The 21,726-nt window shown below is 34.6% G+C and overlaps 1 protein-coding gene across 5 annotated transcripts in view; it reads left to right on the top strand.

Annotated features, from left to right (window-relative positions):
• Positions 1 to 21,726, top strand: part of LOC126883875 (protein white) — a 308,915-nt gene that overhangs the window by 230,469 nt on the left and 56,720 nt on the right. For all 5 annotated transcript variants that reach the window (XM_050649566.1, XM_050649565.1, XM_050649562.1 and 2 more), the window contains exon 6: positions 20,996 to 21,164. In XM_050649566.1, the coding sequence (XP_050505523.1) occupies positions 20,996 to 21,164 (169 nt within the window). The remainder of the gene's footprint in view (positions 1 to 20,995; positions 21,165 to 21,726) is intronic.

The raw sequence follows: 21,726 nt of genomic DNA, 5'->3' as shown, positions 1-21,726 counted from the left end.
ATCCTTTCTAAATTCATACTTAACCTTATCAACACTATGACGAATTTTTCCCCTCGTTTCTCAGTCAAAAACACCAATCATCTAGTCAATAAACTTCAACAAATTAATCTTCATCCCAACATTACTATGCTTTCATTCGATGTCAGCAACCTTTTTACTTCGGTCCCCAAACAAGAAACTATTAATCTGGTACATTCTCTTCTTAGAGCCAGCTCCATTACTATGTCTACTACCAATTCAATCATCCAATTATTACAATTTTGCTTATCTCAAGATTTCTTTGTATTTAATAATACATATTACAGGCAACCTGATGGCCTAGCTATGGGTAGTTGTCTATCTCCTCTCTTAGCTGATATATTTATGGATCATTTAGAATCCACACAGATTATGAAAAATCCTGAAATTCTACACTGGTTTCGATACGTAGATGATTGTCTAGTTTTCTTAACAGGACCCTCCACATCAGCTGAGCTATTGCTTTCTAAAATTAATCAAATCCACCCCAACATTAAGTTCACTATGGAACTTGAATCATCCAATTCAATTAACTTTCTCGACCTCACCATCACCAGATTGAATGACCACTTCGATTTTAGTATTTATAGGAAACCAACACAGACTGATCATGCCATACCCTTGTCTTCAAACCATCCAATGTCACATAAATACTCTGCCTTCCACAGTTACATACACCGTCTAGAAACCATCCCCCTATCTCAATCTAACTACACTAAAGAACTCAACACTATCAAACAAATTGCTTTCAATAACGGTTACGAACCAAACCTTATAACCAAACTCCTTCATGAGAGACAACTGAGGGTTCTGAGGGAGGCTGCGTTTCCCAGAGATCTGACCACCAGACCCATTTATGCTTCATTACCTTTCCATCAAGAGAGCCTTTCCGGTGATATCAGTAATATTATCAAGAGATCAGTTGATAACATGCACATCTCTTTTAAAGTTTCCAATAATTTAGGACAATGTCTTTCCAACTCCAAAGACCCTATCAACTACATGAATCGTAGTGGGGTTTATAAACTTCAATGCTCTGACTGTGATGCTACGTACATAGGAAGAACTTGTAGGTCACTAGCATCTCGTTCCCTTGAACACACAAAAAGAGAGAACACTTCCACCTTTTCTCAACATTTAAAACAAAACAGTCATACTCTTAACATTCCGGAAAATGTTTCTCTAATACACAACATACCTCAAAAGAATTTCTTAAGACTGGACCTATACGAGGACTTGGAAATAATTAGAGAAAAGCAAAGTAGCCCTAACTGTGTTAACCGCCATGTGTCTTTCAATCGTGACTTCAATCCCTTACATCGTCAACTTTTTTCTTAACCTAAATTTCAAAACTTCTTTGCTGTTTCCAAACTCTTTTTTCATTTATATTAACCTTTCTTCCATATTTACTTATCTAACAGATGCCATTTCTAACATCAACTCATTATCCCTTAACTTCTACTAGTCTTCCAAAATAATCTACTTTAACTTTTCCACAGTTTTTACTAAATCGACCAGTCACAACTCTAACACTATTTGTTCTTTTCCACCCAATTTCATAACTTATCGCCATTTGATCAGGTTTTCGTTATAGGTCCAACTAAACTTCAGAAAAAAAAAATATTTATAAAAGGTTTTTATACTAATTCTTCCACTCTCTTATCCATAGATGTGGGGTCTGGTTTCTGGGGCGCCCAGCCTTTTTCATTACACCTCATTACAGTAAACAATTCTGATATCAAATCACAAATTATTCACTACCTTCTAATTTTACACATATTGCTTGTTTTCCAATACACCTTCATACATCCATCCAGTTTTAAACCTTTTCAATTCAACTCGATAACTTGGTATAAAAAATAAAAAATAGGGAAAAAAAAAATCCCTATTTCATAAACATGTTTAGTCCTAGATGCTTATGTTACATAAAAGGACCTCATACTTTTGCCAGGTTATTAGTTCAATTGATATTCTTCTTCACTTCCAATATCAACACTCAGGTACCTTAACCAATTAATTCACATATCATTATATCATATCAGTTTCCTCCTGTGACTCATACAACTTATCTTGATTTCAACACTACTTTAATATCAGACTTCCATTTACTACAGACTCTCTAATTTACTCTGCCATTGGTACAATTAAACCAAACACTCCTTTTAATTCATAGAAATCAAATTTTCCACAGCACAGTTGAACTTACTTCAATTAGAATAGGAACATGTATAGATGGCTGCATAGATTCTGGCTATTTCTCATTATAAAAATCATTTCTTACTTCACGTTCATCTTACATATTCAAGGTACTTACTTAAATGTAATTATAGCCATAACTTTGTTGATGTTTGTTATTACTATGTAAATTTTCATTAAATATTTTACTAACAATTAGTTGGCTGTCGTAATACAGGGTAAATTCCACGTCACGTTATCTATCTGTCTTTTGACACCTTTCAGAAACATCAATCATTTTGCAATCAGTTGCCATTAAGTCATTGAAATGTGATCAACTCAATTTGGATCCCACGTGTTGGGAAACCTGTATACCTTACCTTAGGGCATTATCCTGTTTGCCATGTGACCATCACAGGCCTTTTTATCGAAGTATGCACTTTTAAGGCATCTATATTATATGTAAAGGGTTTTTACCCAGATATTTTTCTTTTGTGGCTCAGCTAGCATCCAGTTTGTAAATATAACCAACTTGCTCTAACCTTTGTCAAAATTTAAATAATAACTTTATATTCATTAAATCGGTTATACTTATTTTTAGATCGAACACTGATGATGATTTTTTATAAAAATCGAAAACGTTTTGTTGTGATGTAGCCCTTTTAAGGGATTTTTTACTTGGTGTCACAAATAATTTTAATAACTCTAGTTCTTGTAACTTACTCTCTTGGACTTTACAGAATCAAAGAGGTACCTATTTCTTCTCAATTTGATTTGTCTCTCTTTCCACTTTTCAGCTACTCTTCACTATCAAACAACCACTAGTACTTGCTTCTGAACTACTAACGAAAACTTTTGACTGCTCTTCTCGGATGCCGGTCACATAATAATCTCCTTTTCCAAACTGTCTGAACATTCAAACTTCTCTCTCCCCATTCCAAATTACCAAGCCAATCAGAAACATTTCTCTCTCCACATTCCTCTTTTTTCATTCGAAAAAACCCATGCATTCTTTCAACAAATACTTCTACTCATCATAATTACTTTTCGGGAATTCTACAAATATTCTTGGGCTTAAACAAAAGGCCTTAAAATTCCAAATTTCTCTACCTTATTTTTCTAAAAACTAATAATTACAATTACCTGTGGATTTTGCCTTTCCCGTAACAAAACAACCTTTTTAAAATTATAATCCGAAATAAATTGTCTTTTCACTTCACTGTATTTACAAATGTCTTTAATTCTTCAGGGAAAAACTCATTAAGGATAAACCCACTGCGTAAAAGCTACCTTCTAATAACTAAACTCCTGGACAAAATTAACGCACCACTAATATTTTTCTCAATAATCTTCATTTATTAATAGTTTACTGTACGACAAGTTGCCTATGGACCTTGTTTGACAGTGACAGTTATCATGTAAGCTAATAATAGTCTTGCTTTAACAATTATTTGTATTAAACTTCGTTTTAGACTAAAAGTGAGTTAAACTTTTCATAAAAAGTGCCGATTAAAGCAAAGTGCTTGTGAGAAACAAGCTTTTTATTCTGATATTTTTCATCACATGCATGTTTGGAAGTTCATTTGCATAAAAATCAAATAAAAAAATGAACCTCCAAAGAAATTTGTCAATGGATGAGGCAGTGCGAGCATCGACTTTCCTAGATGAAGGATATTCAATGCGATACATTGCAGGTTTGTTAGGAAGACATCATTCCAGCATCAGTCGCAAGGTGAGGCGATATAATGAAACAGGGTCGTACCATCGAAGACCAGGGCAAGGGCGAAAACGTTGCACTAATCAAATTGATGATCGTTTTTTGAGACAACGTGCTCTCAGAGATAGGAGAGTCACCAGCAATTTGCTAAAAAATGAACTAGCAGATGTTCGAAATGTCGCGATTTCGTCTCGAACAGTTAGAAGACGTTTACATGAAGCAGAATTGAGCAACAGGAAACCGGCCAAAAAACCTTTGCTTACCAGAGAACACAGGGTTCAGAGATTAAATTTTGCAAGATTGCATCAAAATTGGACCATCGATGATTGGAAACGAGTTCTTTTCTCCGATGAGACTAGAGTAAGCCTAAAAGCTCCAGATGGTCGTGAGCGTGTCTGGCGAAGGCGAGGAGAAAGGTTTGCCAGCTGCAATATCTCTCCTAAAGTACCTTTTGGTGGTGGCTCTAAAATGTTTTGGGGGGGAATTTGTTTTAAAGCTCGTACGGAGTTGGTCCCTATACGTACGAGGTCTATGAATGCCCATTATTACTTAGACAACATTATTGTCGAACATGTAATGCCTTTTGCTCCGTTTCTTGGGCCTCATTTTTTATTCATGCAAGACAACGCTCGTCCTCATGTGGCTCGACAGGTTATTGGCTACCTAAATGATGTTGATATTCCATTATTAGAGTGGCCACCTAACAGTCCGGACATTAATCCTATAGAGCATCTATGGGATTATCTCAAAAAAAAGATTCGAAGTCGTAGACCCCCTATTGCCAATCACAACCAACTCATTGAGGCCGTTATTAAAGAATGGGAGAATATTCCGCTAGCTTTTGTTGAACATTTGATATCAAGCATGCCTCGACGCATAAATGCAGTCATAAAAAGTAGAGGAGGACCTACACGGTATTAGTGTTGACCCAGATGTATTTTATTTTGTTACTTTACTGATTTTCTTCTTTTTGCAATTTGGAGTTATGCTAGCTTATTTACGCATTTCCAGCAATAACAAATTTTTAAAGAAACAATAAGGCAAATTAAGGTCATAATAAAGTCATGTTGGACTTATTTGTAGGTGTTTATTATTATTTCAATGTAACTTAGGTTTATTTTGTGTTCATATTATAAATATTTAGATTAATTAAAGTGGTGCGTTAATTTTGTCCAGGAGTTTAGTTACAAATCAATATACAGGGTGTATCAAATATATGTGTCCGCGTTATATTAAAAAAATAAAGTTTTTATTATATCTTTGATTGATAAAATGATACATAATAATATATATGTATATCCTCTTTTTATTTTCTTTGCTGGTGGACTGGTCCCATAAAATACTGTTTAACATTGTAGTGGCTTTATTAAAAATATTAAAAATATTACTAAAAGATATTCTAAAAGATATTCAATATTATAAATGTTGCTATTAGGATTGAAAACTTTACCTTTCAATTGCCAGATGACGCTAGTCACCTAATCCATACACGTCAGTTGCAATGTGGGGGTAAGCTTTCATGGTTGGTCACTTCGAGTATGGAGCAGCAGGCCTACGACTCTCCGATGAGACTCCAATAAGAGTCGAAATCGTCGATTCAGAGTGCTGGACTGCGCTCCGTATTCTAAGTGAAAGTAAGATTGTTTTGCCTTCGCATTGCAACTGAATAAAAATGGTATACATTTTTATTTTTATTGTATATTAGTATTACTCCTATAGAGCAACTAGGTCCATTTTCCGTTGCAACTTCCTTCAACTAAGAATTCCTTCCCCTTTGTCTTCACTGCAGCATCCATGTGGCTTGCATATTGTAGAAGCCTTGGATGTGTCACCAGGGAAATGGACCAATAAGTTTTCAATTTAAAAATCTTTTAGTAATATTTTTAATATTTTTTAATATTATAAATGTTGCTTAGTAAATATTATAAATGTAGTAGAGATAGGGACACCTGGTGCGGTGAAACTTTTCTTCGACCAGCACCAATATGTCCCTCTCCTTACGTATAAACCTACTATCGCCGTCATAAATAATACGTCACGTCATAACGTGCCGTCATGAATCATAAATCGCATGTCGCCCGCTCTTTCTTTCATTTATTTGCGATTGAAAACTTTACCTTAGAAATTATTAATAATTACCGGTTACTATTAATACAAACCGAATAGCTAGGTAAAAGTAATAAATATGGCAGAATTAATTACATCGACCGGTAATTATTATTAAATCCCGGATTAGAACGGTAAATGTGATAAATTTCAATACTGTTAAGTGCGTAGAAGCTTGCGGAGTGTAGGGAGGTTTATTAGTCACTGCGCCATACCAGAGCTAAATACGGCGTAAAGTGCATACTACAGTGTTAGTCAATCGGAAGCGGCCGCTGTGTAATACACTATTTAATGTATTAAATACATAAGGCTAAAGTAGGATTAAGAACATCTTTACCTCCTGGTACTTTATCCCAAATTAGAAGAAGATTTAGAAGCGATAATAGCAGATCATTCTGATGACGCTGATGATGGAGCAAAGCACCGTGGTGATATGGAACTCAACACTACAACCGAGGATTCACAGTTAGCGAATATTGAAGATACAGGTAACACTAACAGCCCAATCGAACATAATGCGTGTGCAATAATTGCTGTCAATGAGGAAGACAATGCCAATATTGGCGTTAAAGAAAATGAGGGAGACGAAGAAGATGGCAGTGCAATTGACAAAACTTCAAAATAAAATTCAGGAGACTCGGGATCTTGCTAAACAGTCACTTATAAAAGAGTCTGACAACATGTTAAAGCATTCTAATGATAGATTCCCTGTTGAAAAAGTAGGTCAAGGTGTTAGGGTGCGAATTACAGAAGTTGAGAGAGCTAAGGTCGATAGCCGAAACATTATTGCCATTATTATTTCTGTTATAGATGAAAAGCTATACAAGCTAGGCAATAAGCATGGCATTTTAAACCAACTTCATGCAAGAAACGAATTTTCCACCTGCAAGGAAACACTTATTTCAGTCAATGAAGCGCCTGATACTGAGATAAGTCTCAGTGAATGCGTTCATAAAGATTTGAATTAGGCAGTCAAGGATTCCGAAACTGCGATTGTAGTGGACAATGCAATTAAAAACACTGCAAGCGCAAAAAATTAAGCGTTCTTTGTAATTCTAAGTGCCACAAGAGCCTTTCCTATAAAAACAAGTACTTTATAGTCTAGTAACTTAAATCCTAATGCGTGCGTATGGGTTTGTTTTTACTTATAAGGTGTCTAGTTGAGTTTTTTATTGATAAAATTGTTTAACTTTATTATCAAATTATATAAATAAACAAAATAGTGAAGCCCAAAACGCGTTTTTATTACATTAAACATAATTGTTAGAAAAGTATTAATAATAACCGGTAAATCTAATTATAAAGACATTAATAATCACATTGACCAGCTGCTGCGGTTACTATTAATATTTACCGGTAACTATTAACACAGACCGGATTTATCACATCAACCGTAACATATATGTATACAGTGCTAGTCAAAAGTCCGTACCCCCCCTCGTATCTTTTGAACAGTTATACCTATAATAGTGAAATTTGGAGATAGGAAATAAACGGACGTAAGCTTCTTAACTAGTCATGACAGGTGACGTAATAGTGACAGATGACTTTACAGCGCCACTGTGACAGATAATTTTAAATGGGACCTTATGGCAAGTGACACCTCGTTTGAAAGGTATTGAAAATACCTATTCAGTCATACTAATATTGTTTAAGTTTAAGCTAATTTTGACGAATTAATGAAATAAATATAAAATTGTAGTTTCATTTAATTAATTCAAAATTCAAAATTCCGCCTATGATTACTTGTCAAAAAGGTTGACGTTGATGTAAAAACTACTAGAGAATCGAAAAACGTCAACTTTTTTGAAAAAAAAACATAGGCGTACATTTGAATTTTTATTAATTAAATGCGAAGCTACAATATTATATTTACAGGCTTTTGACTGCGTTTCACATGACATTTTGCTCCACAAATTAAACTATTATGGAATCAGAGGTATCCCTCTTAAGCTTATCTCTTCGTACCTATGTGGTAGACACCAGGCTGTAGTGTCTAAAGGTTATCTCTCCGATTTTCGACCCGTAAAACATGGAGTCCCACAAGGTTCGGTCTTGGGACCTCTTTTATTCATTATATATGTCAACGATTTGCCTCATTTCATATCTCCGTACAAATCAGTACAATTTGCGGATGATACGACATACATAATATCAGGTAATAAAAATGAGGATTTAAAAATGGCTTACGAGGAAGTCTCTGATAAATCTAGCACATGGTTTGCTGCGAACAAACTAAAACTCAATACTGAAAAAACGCAGGACTTGATTATATCTGCAAGTGGTTTACATGGCGATCCAGATGACAAAGACACTGCTAAACTATTAGGAATAACCATAGACAATCGATTGAACTGGTCGGCTCATATTTCACAAGTAAAGGCGAAGCTGTCTAGTTCATTGTTTCTTATTCGTCAACTAGCAAGGGTTGTCAGCTTTGAGACATTGAAGGTGACATATTTTTCTTTATTTCACTCACACCTAAGCTATGGATTAATCTTATGGGGCAATTCAACAAATGCTCTTCAAATTTTCAGGATGCAAAAGAAAGCTATCCGGATTTTAGCAGGGGTTAGTTATCTGGAACATTGCCGACCTCTCTTCATCAAATTAAAAATTATGCCGCTACCTACTCTGTTGATATATCAAGTTCTGACTGAAATTCACAGAAAAAGGTCCCATTTAACAAAGCAGTCTGATGTTCACGTTCACAATACGCGATACTCTCACTATTTACGAACAAATCGCTCTAGATTGCGTCTTTCAGATAAAAATTGTCTTAATTATAACTACTACAATATTTTACCAAAAGATATTAAACAGCTAAGCTGTAACAGTTTCAAAAAAGTAATAAAAAGGTATCTGTTGAAACATTGCTTTTATTGCTCGGAAGAATATATGACTCATTGCAGAACATCTACTGAAATGCTTACCGTGACACAAAATATTTTTTGTTAATCTATATTCTTGTTTGTGATACATATTTATAAGTTGTGTTTTATATTTCTGTTTTATATACCTTGTGATTTTATATACCTTGTAATTTTTATATTCCTTATTTTGACTTTGTAATTTTGACTTGCTACAAACAATTTTTTTTTGTAAAGTAGTTAAATAAATCTATCTATCTATCTATTTATTTAATTTATTCACCAAAATCAAAATCAACTAAAACACAAAAAAATTAGTATGGCTGAGTAGGTATTTTGAATACCTTTCAAACGAGGTATCACTTGCCATAAGGTCCCATTTAAAATTATCGGTCACAGTGGCTCTGTAACGTCATCTGTCACTATTACGTCAACTGTCATAACTAGTTAAGAAGCTTACGTCAGTTAATTTCCTCCATCCAAATTTCACTATTATAGGTAAAACCGTTCAAAAGATAAGAGGGGGGGTACGGACTTTTGACTAGCACTGTATAGTGAAAGCATCTGCCAGGAAACTCTTTTGCAAGCAAACGAAGGAATCGTAATCAATGGAGAGGTTGTAAATAATATTCGATACGCGGACGACACTGTACTAGTGCAAGAACAGTAGAAGAATAATTACAATGATTACTTACAAACATAAATTATTATTGCTTGCAACAATTATGGCATAAACATCACTAGTATATGATCTTCAGTAAAAACATGACACAACCAGCACATATTAGTATAAACGGCATTCAAATTGAAAAAGTATTAAGTTACAAATACTTGGGAACTTTAATAAACAAAACTGGAGACCAAAACAATGAAATAAAAAGACGTGTCGAAATTGCCAGGGCCACCTTCATAAAGATGAAAAAATTCTTCTGCAAAAGAGATATAAGCATCCCTCTACGATTAATAATGCTACGAGGCTACGTATTTAACACGCTATTATACGGTGCAGAGGCCTGGACTCTCAAACAGAATAACATAAAAAATATTGAAAGTTTCGAGATGTGGTGCTACCGTCGAATCCTGAAGATATGTTGGGTTGAAAGAATCACAAACGATAAAACGAAGAAAACTCGAATATCTGGGTCACCTGATGAGAGGACGTAAATACACATTACTTCAAAATACAGTAGAACCTCGAGTATCCGTCAGGGTATGACGGATAATCGAAAAGACGGTTAACAGAACATTTTCTTTATGTAATTATATTTATTTACAATCTACATCATTAAAAGAGTATTAAGTAAATTTTTTCCATGTTTTTGGTCATGAAGAAGAGACTTCCAATGATGTCTCATCTTATTCTATTTATGTTTAAAGTTTTAAAATAGGTCCTGAGGCCAGGTTCTATCTAGTCTCCTTGTGACAGGGCCATTATGAAATAATTCCCTTAATAATTCGTTGTCATGGTGAATGGTACGCTCGTTTTGTGATTCCGAGGCTCGATGGATTTCTTCTCTAATGAAAGGTATATTTAAGTCTTCGTGAAGTGTTTGATTAGTTACATATCAGGGTGCATCCACTATTGATCTTAAAACTTTCGACTGAAATATTTGAATGTTATTCAGTGATGTTGACTTTGCACAGCCCCAGAGGTGTAGTCCGTAGTACCAAATAGGTTTGATTATTGCTTTATACAGAAGAATTTTGTTTTGGATGTTGAGTTTTGATCTGCGTCCAAGGAGCCAATACATTTGCCGAAATTTCAAGTCTAGTTGTCTTTTTTTAGTCTGTATATGTTTTTTCCAAGTAAGACGGTCAAGATGGAGGCCAAGGTATTTAGCTTCTGTTACTGTTGGTATTCGTACATTTTCCATTCTTACAGGTGGGCATGTGCTGTGGCGGTTTGTAAACGTTATTTGAGATGATTTTGTTTTATTTACTTTAGTTCGCCATTTTGTGTACCATTCACTGAGTATGTCCAGATGGTGTTGCAGGTCTTGTGAGGCTTGTATGTGATCTTCATTTACTGTTAGTATTGCTACGTCATCAGCAAAGGAAGCGATCGTAGTATTAGGAGATTCTGGTATATCGGCTGTGTAGAGTGAAAAAAGCAGAGGTCCGAGAACACTACCTTGCGGAACTCCAGAGTTAATAGGACAGAGGCTGGATTGTTGGTCTTTCAATTTTACTGAGAAATATCTATTTGATAAGTAGGATTTGATTAGGAGGAAATAGTTACTAGATAGTGTTAATTTTACTTTGTAAAGCAGTTCTCTGTGCCAAACTTTGTCAAACGCTTGTGAGATATCTAGGAATACAGCGTTGCAGTATTTCTTTTCTTCGAGAGTTTTAGATAATACATTTACTATTCGATGAACTTGTTGTGTAGTAGAGTGATTTTCCCGAAAACCAAACTGATGTTCTGGTAGTAATGTTAAAAATTCATGATCTGCGTATATTCTTTGTAGCAGCAATCTTTCAAAAACTTTACTAACGATTGGGAGTAGGCTGATGTGTCGATAAGATGTTACTTCATTGGGAGCTTTTCCTGGCTTACGGATCATTATAATTTCTGCAAATTTCCATATTTTTGGAAAGTATGATAAACTTAGCATGCGATTAAATATTACTGTTAGTATAATAATGGCCTTACGAGGAAGTTGTTTTAGTACTTGTGCCGAGATTAAGTCATAACCTGGAGCTTTTCGTGAGTTGAGTTTGATTATTTCTTTCTTGACTTCTATAGGAGTAAAACTTGTGATTGGAAGGGACATTTGACATGCTGCGCTAATTACTTCTTCCACTTCTTCATCAAGGTCTGGTGGCTCGGTTTGAAATACACTCGTAAGATGTTCAGCAAAGACGTCCGCTTTTTCTTTGTTGGAACGAGCCCATTCGCCATTTGGTTTATGGAGGGGAGGAATAGTTGTGTATGGTTTTTTGAGTTTCTTAGTCGCCTTCCATAGCGTCTGATCATTTGCTGTAAGGTTTGTAATGTAATGTTCGAAGGTTTCGTTGTTTGCAGCTTTGATGGTTACTCCAAGTTGTCTACGTAGTCTATTGTATATATGTTGATCTATGTTGTTTCTAAATCTTTGCTAGTTTCTTCTCGCACGACGTTTTTCAACAATGAGTTGCCGAAGGTGTAGGGGAACATTTGTTGTATGTGTCGGTCTGCGTTCAGTTCGTGGTGTAGATTGCCATGCCGCTTCTTGCACAAGGGTGGTGAAATATTGAGCTGCTGTATCTATCCAACGGCGGATCCAGCAACCTTTCAAGGTGGGGGCAATGAAATAAAAATTTTCTCGTGACTGGCGTACGCAGGATTCTTTTTTGGGATGGGCTGTTATTTTCTTATTCTTTATGTACCATGTCCTTTCAGAACGTTGGTTACCATCATAAGTATCTTAATTTTATTTATTGCCACCCTAAATGAACCATGAAGTTCTTTTTCGTCCAGAATGCGTTTGCCTGCTATTTTCACTTAAATATTATTTCGTAACAACCTATATTTGGGACCTCTCATTAAATGTCAGAAATAATCCAGCTATCTCTTCTTGGCGCTTTTTATAATCGTAGTAGTCTTGCTGAGACATCCTAGTATTATGGAGTTTCGAATCTTCTCCATCCAATAAACTCTTAAAATTCTTCTATTGCACCACATTTCGAGAGCCTTAAGGCAATTTAGATCGATTTTATTCACAGTCCAAGACTCGACACCATGCAGTAAGACCAAGAACACGTAGCAAACTAGTCGGATCTTTAATGCCAATTTTAGGTCTCTGTTATTTTTAGGTCTCTGTAATACATAATACTTTGGACATCCTTCTAAATGCGGCTCTTATTCGGGGGTTTTATTAAATGATCAAATTACCATAACATAGCACCGGCAATTCCTATTTTTATCTCGTCTCTGGCATTGAATTGAATAGATGGCAATAAACAGATTTATTGTGGGACTTTTTCATTTATTATGTTCCAAAGATTTAATTATTTTCGATTCCAAGGAATCCTGCCATATTTATGTTTTAGTTATTCAGTTATCAACAGGACACAAAATTCACTATTTATGAATTTTATTTCTTAAAAACAGTGTCAGTAGACACCAGGCGAGGTCTCAAGGAGGGGGCAATTGACTCCATTGACCCCCCCTTGGATCCGCGCCTGTATCTATCTCGTGTGGAGATTTGATTCGCAAATTAAGATTAATGTTTTCTTCTAGGTAGTATTGAAAATCTGCCCAGTTGGTGTTTTTTGACGCTAGTCGAGGACATTAAAAAAAATTAAAAATTCATAGTACAACTCTCAAATTTCATTTGTATGGTTTGTTTGACAATATAAGAGGGATTTGTGTTCGTACAATCGAATCAATTTAAAATATTCTGAAATCTTTGTTTGTTTTACTGTTGCTTCACAGTTTGCGACGGCTGAATTTCTTAATCAGCATAAGACCATACAATCTACTTTATTGGCTTCTTGTTGAGAATAACACTCGATGAATTATTACATATGCCATTCAGCTTCTCTAGATTATTTATGCAAATCTTTGTCAGTAATAACAGGTTCATCAACATAGCTACATTCAAATTCCAAGTCTGTGTCAGCTTCTGAATCTGTTTGGTCCGCCTTTGGACAGCAATGGATAGCCGTTTGTGTGCTCATCACAAATCAAAAATGAAATTTTTTTTAAATTTTTCCATTAAAATTTTTTGCTTATGTAGTCAATACAACTTCTGTATGTACCCTGACGGTTAACAGAGGTGACGGTTAATGGAGGGACGGATAATCGAGATTCCACTGTACATATAATGCAAGGAAAAATAGAGGGAAAACGAAATCCAGGTCGTAGAAGAATGTCATGGTTGCGGAATTTGAGAGAGTGGTTTGGCTACACCACTAATGAACTTGTTAGGTCAGCTGTAAACAAGGTCAGGATAGCCTTGATGATTTCCAATCTCCGATAGAAGTGGTACAAGAAGAAGAAGAACATGCAACATCCTTGCTTTAATCCTTTTGATGTTACCAATCCTGTTAGTTGGGTCCCTGTTTTTATCTTTCTTATGGGTTGATTGTATACTTAGCACATTGATGACTTTTATTAATTCTATATTAATATTCGTGTTTTCCATTGACTGCCACAGCTTCTTTAGTGGAACGCTGTTATAGACAATCCGTAGGACGACAAACAACATAAATATGAATTTCTTGATTTCGTGACCTATTTTTTCTATTATCTGGGTTAAGGAGAAAATGTGATCAATAGTGGATCGACCCGTACGAAATCCTGATTGTTCTTCTGCGTCAGTATCTAATAAATATTCTTTCTCGATTCGATTCTTCAAAATCGTTTAACTGTCGTTTAGACGTTTAAATCGTAATCGTTTAACCAGGGCCCCCGTAAGAGCTACAGGCGCCTGTGTGCAAGAAAAATGTTGGCGCCCCTGAAGTCATTTTGGATTATATTTTTTTATTTATTTTTTGAGGGTAGGTAGGTAGGTAAATGCTTGAAATAAAGCAAAAATCTGAACTTTTGAAATACTATTCCTAGTCCATTCACCCACGCACGGTCAAATATTGCAATACCTCCGAATTTTAAACAACCGCATAGATTGACATGAAAGTCGGTATACACATAGCTAACATATCAAAGAAAAAAAGTGCTATTGTGCTGATATGTGCTTTTGCCCTGGATGTAAGTTTCACCCCTTCTCGGGGGCGAAAAAACATACGATCAAAAAAGTCCGGAATTGGATAAAACTACTAATTTTAAGCAACTTTTGTTCTATAGAGTTCTTTCACTAATAGTTTTCAAGTTATTTGCTAGTAAATATGTTCATTTTTCAACAAAAAAAAACAGGGTCTTGACGGGTTTTCGCAAATAACTCAAAAAATAAGTATTTTATCGAAAAAAAATTCTTTGGTTATTCTAAAGTAAATCGTAAAGCGCTAACGATTATTTTCACTTGGGATGCTCAGGGCCGCCGAGAGGGATGAGCGGGCCCCGCTAAAAAGTGAAGTTCGGGCCCCCGGCAAAAAGTGAAGAGCGAAAAAATTGTTTAATTTTTATGGAAATAAAATTATAAATAATAAGAAACATTTCAAACACATATAATAGTTATTTATGATATAAGTGTTAAAAGTACACGTTTAAGGCACGCATGTGAAAGTTTGCAATTCACATGAGTGCCTTAAAAATGTACTTTTTAACACGCATATCATACAATATTTTTTCTACAAACGTAATTACAGGACAATATCTACAAAAACTTTTATTTGAACTTGACTGACATTCCATTTTTATATTTTTTTGACATTACATCAAAATTGTCTCTACGGTAGGGTGGGCCGAAAAAATTATTTGTTTAGTTTTAATACACAATACCCCCAAAAAGATGCCTTTTGGTAAGTATAATCACTGTATTTTTTTTAGGATTTTTAAAAAAACATCTTCAGCCCTCTACCACCCCTAAAGTGAACCCTAAATCAAAATTATTTAATTTAATTAGCAATACCTGTAAAAAGTTTCAATTATATGCAAAGAGTTCATGTTATTTTTTTTATACATTTAGAATAAGATATTCTACCCTCTACCAACAGATAATGATCTTGAATCAAAAATAAAAATAATAAATTCACAATTATTTCTGAAAAATTGTGTGTAAATATGGGAAACTACTGCACATTTTATAGGGTGTTGGGAAATAAAACAAAATTTGAACTGAACTAAAAGTTTATTGGAAACCGAAAACAAACAAAAATATAAATATCCTATTTTTAAACACACTAAAATGCGAAATAAAAATCAATAGAAAAATGCGTTCATTCAATTTTAAATTGTGCTTTGTTATCGTAAGTTACAAGAAAGTCTTTTGATTTTATTTTAGATCGAATAAATCCGTCTCTGCGTTCTGGCCCTGTAACTAGCAAAGATGATTCCGAAACCAATTTCACACATCTCTCCACAGCTTGCGTGTGGCATGGATATTTTGGAAAGTCAAAGTCTGCAATTATAGAGCTATCAATTAACTGTTTCAGCTCATCATCTGGTATGTCAGCTAACATTGGTGGGGCCGTTACTTCACATTCACTCCAGTTTATTAACTCAAAATACTCCGCAGCATTAAAGTTTATTTCTGGTATTTTAAACTGCCTTATTCCGACTTTTTTCTCTTTTCTGGCTTTAATAATTCTCCGTAAAGCTAATTCTCGTACCCATTGACGATTATCTGTTAACATACATAAGAGAAGATTCTCCGGATGAATATAATAGGAGTTTCGTTGGATAACTGCATCTATAATATTTTTAAGATCATCTCTTAAATATCTTGATAGTGTAATGGATTTGAAAACATGCAAACTGGCTTGTGTGCAACTTGGATTAAGCTTTATAAAAAACCACATTGGTGCATAGACTTTAATTATAAATTGAACAAGATCTTTCAATCTTGATGTAGGATGTTCGGTTCCAACGTAGAGGCGGAGAACTCTATTTGCCATTGTCAGCCATCTGGAATGAGCTAACTTTCCAGGGCTACGATTTGCTAAATTTTCATAGACGTTGCCATTTGATATTGCTTGGCATATGTCGTACAGATATGACTGGTCTGAGCTTAATTCTTTAGATGGTATTGTTAGTTCTGGGAGATCACTTTCAATTATTTCAAAATCTACGATTGGAAGGTGTTCGCATTTTTCCAATAATTTCCCGATCACTCCAGAGAATTGACGAGGTCCAGTAGTAGCTCCATCCAAACGTTGAAATAAATGTCTCAATGGCAACTCATTAGCATGTAAGGCACACACAAACCATTGCAAAGGTCGCTTAAGTTCATTTTCGATATATGTTATAACTCCATTTTTATGTCCAGTATTCACTATGGTTCCGTCACAACCAATCGCCACTAAATTATCCAAACAGAAGTTATTTGAAATGAGAAAGTCTATTATTGCCTTTCCAATTGACTTGGCTGAGCCTGCAGATGGGGTAACGTGCCCCAAATAAACAGAATTCGGTTCTTCTATCAATGACACATGTTCTTCTGCAATAGTTCTTTTATGATATCTCTCACCTTTCTTTTCCTGCACTAAGGTTTTGTCCTTCCTGCCATCAAAGTAAATACTCTTAATGGGTTTATTTGTAGACTGAAACTCATTACTAAGGATATTTCTGTTCTTTTGACGAGCTCTTCTAACTTTATTTTTATCGATTACTTTTGAGGTATCACTATCGCAAATAATTCCCACATCTTTTAATACAGCTGTGGCAACAGCAGCTGCTGACCTGTCAGAAATTCCATATTTGTCACATATGGTACCTAATGTGGGCAACTTTATCCTCATTTGACTACAGGATGGTTTCGACGGTAAATCAATATTTGCAACACTAGGTGAGGCTTCAGATGAAGAAGAATTGTCAGAGTCTGTTGATAACCTAGTGACCTCAGTAGAACAGCTGGGCATAGAAATATTGTGAAATTCAGATTTGAATTTTTGTACTCGTTCTGTTTCTTTTGTTTGTCTCTCCGTCCTTACATTCAACTTTTTAGTTGTTTCACGATCAACAGTTCCTATAGCCATATCTCTAGTGGACCGTTGATCCAAAAGAAATTCCTGTTCCTGCTTTGGTACTTTTCTTGATTTATCACACTTGCATGCAGAAAAATCACACTTACAGGCAGCAATGTCGAACAACTTATCCCTTGTTTCCTCTTTGAAGCTGGTAATCTTTAACTCATATTGAACATTTCTTTTGCTTTTTGGATATCTGATAAGGTTTAAATATTTATTATGATATTTACGTAATAATTGCATGATGCGGTCCTTTGACACGGTTGGAATTGACGCTGATTCCCATATACTTTTGATTTTTGGCACAAGCACTTCACAAACTTCATTAAAACTTGGTTCCTTTCCAAAATATTTAGTAAACTTCAGTTCATAACGAATAAACAAATAACATCGAAGCACATGTTCTATCGTTGGTAAAACATGACAGTTTAAGTCGACTGGGTTACCGAAAATTGGACATTCTACTTTACTTCTTGTAATATTTAATTTTAAAGCAGCCATATTTATGGTCGTGCTAGGTATTCACGCAAATACAACAAACACAATCTATTCGTCTTGGCTTTCAACAAATAAACAATAAACATGCGTTTCACCCGAAAGCTTATTTCGCACTAAGAAGATAAGCGACGACAAGTACCATAACTCTCGACGATCCATCTCAGCCGGGACTGTTCGATTGTATCCGAGGCTTCACGACCAAGACCATCAGTATTAAATACTTTTATATTATATTATTATACTTTTTATGCTTTAAAGTTATACGGAGTTAATTTTACATTTTGTGTTTGGAAAAAGTTGGAAAATTGAGATTTTATTTTAGTTAGAGGGTGGTAGAGGGCTGATAAAATCATTTTAAAATAATAAGAAAAAAACAAAAGATTTATACACGGTAAAAGACAAACTTTGAGCGGTATTGTGTTCCTAATTTATTTATTTATTTTTCAAGGTCACTTAAGGGCTGGTAGAGGGCTGAAGACATTTTTTCAAAATAAAACAAAAAATCACAAGTATTTTTTACACATATACGCATCTTTTTACGGGTATTGCGTTCCTGTTTGATTCGTTTTTTTTCTGAAGTCCAGTTTCGGCCCACCCTACTCTACGGTCAATAAGAATTAAAAATATTTTAAAGCACTAGTGCCTTAAAGTAGCATTTTTAACGCACGCATGAAGTGCTAAAAATTGCATTTTTAACACGGTTGTAGAAAAATTTTAATAAATTTTGATTATATAAAATTTTATTCAATTTATAAGAGTGAAAATATTTATAATACAGGTGCTTTTCGAGTTTTCTGATTTGGCAAAAATCGCATGATTTTACCAAATCATTTTCAATTCGCAAACTTGAAAGCCAGCTAACCGATCCTGTTTCATTCATTACCTCATAGCATTTTTATGCGAAAAGAAATCTTTCTGCTTCTGCGACTGTCGCCGGTAATGTGCAAAATATTCTTAACACAATAACGATTCAAATTTGAGATGTTTAATTTTATTAAGCAAATCTATTGGAGAAAGTTGAGATTCACCAATATTATCCTTGTATATCGCTCTCAAATGAAAAATTCCATCTCTCATTTCTTCACTGATGTCTTCTTTATAAAACTTTCGCAATACATACCTATATCAATTTTCTTCTTAATATTGTCGTCATCTTCATCTCGGAATATCCATAAAATGTTAAATAGCGAATGAATTTTATTTTCCACATTAAATCTCCTGGTTAAATTGCTTATTATATAACAATATTAAATATTTCCGCGCGAAATATTGCGTCGGGCTCAAAATTATCAGTCGCATCACTACTAGGCCCAGGCAAATCATCAAAAAATCTCACAGGCTTTTTGCGCCGTTTTTCTTTATTTGATGTAAATTCTGGATTTATTCAATAATTTTACTGATTTCGATTCTTCAATTCTAAATTCGATTCTAATTTCGATTCTTCAACATAGATTCTTCTGATTTTTTGTAAATTCTCTAGAAGCAATGATAGATTTTTAATCTCCATATCCATACCAGAGTTTTATCTGACTGCACTGTAGTATTTGGCTCATGTGATTTATTGCTGTTAAAATTTAAAACCAAATCAAACGAATTATGGACATAAAGTGAAGAGCAAAAAAACGCGGAAAAATTACGTCTTTGGTCTGGTTGACGCCGGGCCTCTTACATCGCCGGGCCCCGGTAAAATGTACCGGCTGTACCGCCCTCTCGGCGGCCCTGGGGATGCTAATTAGGGAGTGAGTCTAGTCTTACGATTTTTTTGGCAAAAAATAAGGGGCCTTTATTTTGAGTGTAATTTACTTACTTTTGATGTTAGAAATTATTTAAAAACAAAATTAAAGCTTTTTTTAAACACTTTAAAGCAGTTGTAATGAGTTTTCCCCTTTTTTTCACTTTTTTGTAAGCTATAATTTTGCTCAGATCATTTTGTTCGATAAAATAATTACCTACTTTATGAGTTATTTGCGAAAAACTGTCTAAAACGAGATTTTTTGTTAAGGAATGAACATATTCACTCGTAAATAACTCGTACAAATATACGCGCGAATAAAGTATTGACTTTGAAACTGTGAACTAACTCTATAGAGCCAAAGTTGCTTAGGAAGTCAGTTTATCCAATTCGGAACATATTTTGAACGTATGTTTTTTCATCCCCGAGAAGGAGTGAAACTCACCCCCAGGGCAAAAAGCAGACATCGACACAATACACTTTTTTCTTTAACATGTTAGCTATGTGTATGCCAAATTGCATGTCAATACAAGCGGTCCTTTAAAACTCACATCAAAAACCGTGAGTATTACTATTATTTGTATACTAAAATATCAAAATAAAACAAACAGAATAAAATTATAATAAAATAAATTAAAATACCTGACTTCTGACATTTTCTCGCACATGGAACCGGCAGTAACTGGATGATGTAGGTACTAATACAATTTCGTGTGAATGTATACCTTCTTCTTCTTTAGGTGCCGTGTCCGTATTCAGAAGTTGGGCGTCATCATGTTTACAAGTCCCTAAAACCTTTCTGTATCGGCTGCTGCGCGAAATACTGTGGTTTTACACATGTTTTTATTTACAATTTTACAACTTACAATTTTATTTACAATTTACACAAATTTTTCTACTGTGGTTCTACACCATTGTCTAATATTACGCAACCATGAAAGTTTCTTTCGACAAATCCTTTTCTTTCCCTCCACTTTTCCTTGTATTATAAGGCGAAGTAGATGGTATTTAGGTCCTCTAATTATATGGCCAAAGTATTCTGTTTTTCTCCTCTTTTTCTCCTATTTATTCCTAATCGTTGTTGACTTCTCAACTTTTATTTTAAAATTAATTTTTGTTTTTTTGCAATTTTTGACTCCGGGTTTTGGCGCCCATGTGCATTGCACACTTTGCACATATGGTAGCGGGGCCCTGCGTTTAACTATACTTTTGGTGATCTCTTTAGTAAAATGGCGTATTGATAAACTTAATATACTTTATATTTTGATTACTGTGATTACTTTTTCCAGTTAAGTGTAAATTGTGTTGTAGCATGGGGGCCGGTTGTCCGAGAAACTATAATCCTGCAGATTATTTCGTAAAATTGCTATCAGTTATTCCAGATAGAGAAGAATCCTGTAGACAAGCCATTGCTTTAATAGCGGACAAATTTCACAATTCCAATTTGGGTAGGAGGCTAGCCGCAGACTCTGCTTATATAGTAAGTAATTACATAAATGATTTTCTACATTTTTCTTGAAATATGATTTTGGTAAGGTTTGAGGGTATCTCAAACCTAACATAAGAAAATATTTATTTTCTTCCACCCGATATAAGTACAAAAAATAAGTTTGATTAAACCTTTTACCAACATAGTCCATTCTTTGACGGTTTTTGCGGTAAATTTTAAAGAACCGCTTGGATTGACTTGAAATTTGGCATACATATAGATAATATGTCAAAGAAAAAAGTGATATTGTGCCGATGTGTGCTTTTGCTCTGGGGGTGGGTACCACCCCTTCTCGGGGGTGCAAATATTTAACCTCAAAATAACCTCGGAAATTGATAGATATTTCAATTCTGAGTAACAAATCTTATATACGACTTTTTCGGTAGATTGATACGATTGGTACGATCGAAATTGATGATTTCCTAAATGAAAAATGCATGTTTTGAGTAGATTTTCACAAATATCTCTAAGATTATGCATTTTTAGGAAAAAGTCGTTATAATTAAAAAGAAACCTATTAAATTAGTGAATGGAGTGGTGTTCTTTAAATTAT

Source organism: Diabrotica virgifera, chromosome 4, assembly GCF_917563875.1.
Source record: "Diabrotica virgifera virgifera chromosome 4, PGI_DIABVI_V3a".
Classification (NCBI taxonomy): Eukaryota; Metazoa; Arthropoda; class Insecta; order Coleoptera; family Chrysomelidae; genus Diabrotica; species Diabrotica virgifera.
Note: the sequence above shows the minus strand (reverse complement) of the source record. Positions and strands in the feature narration are given on the sequence as shown.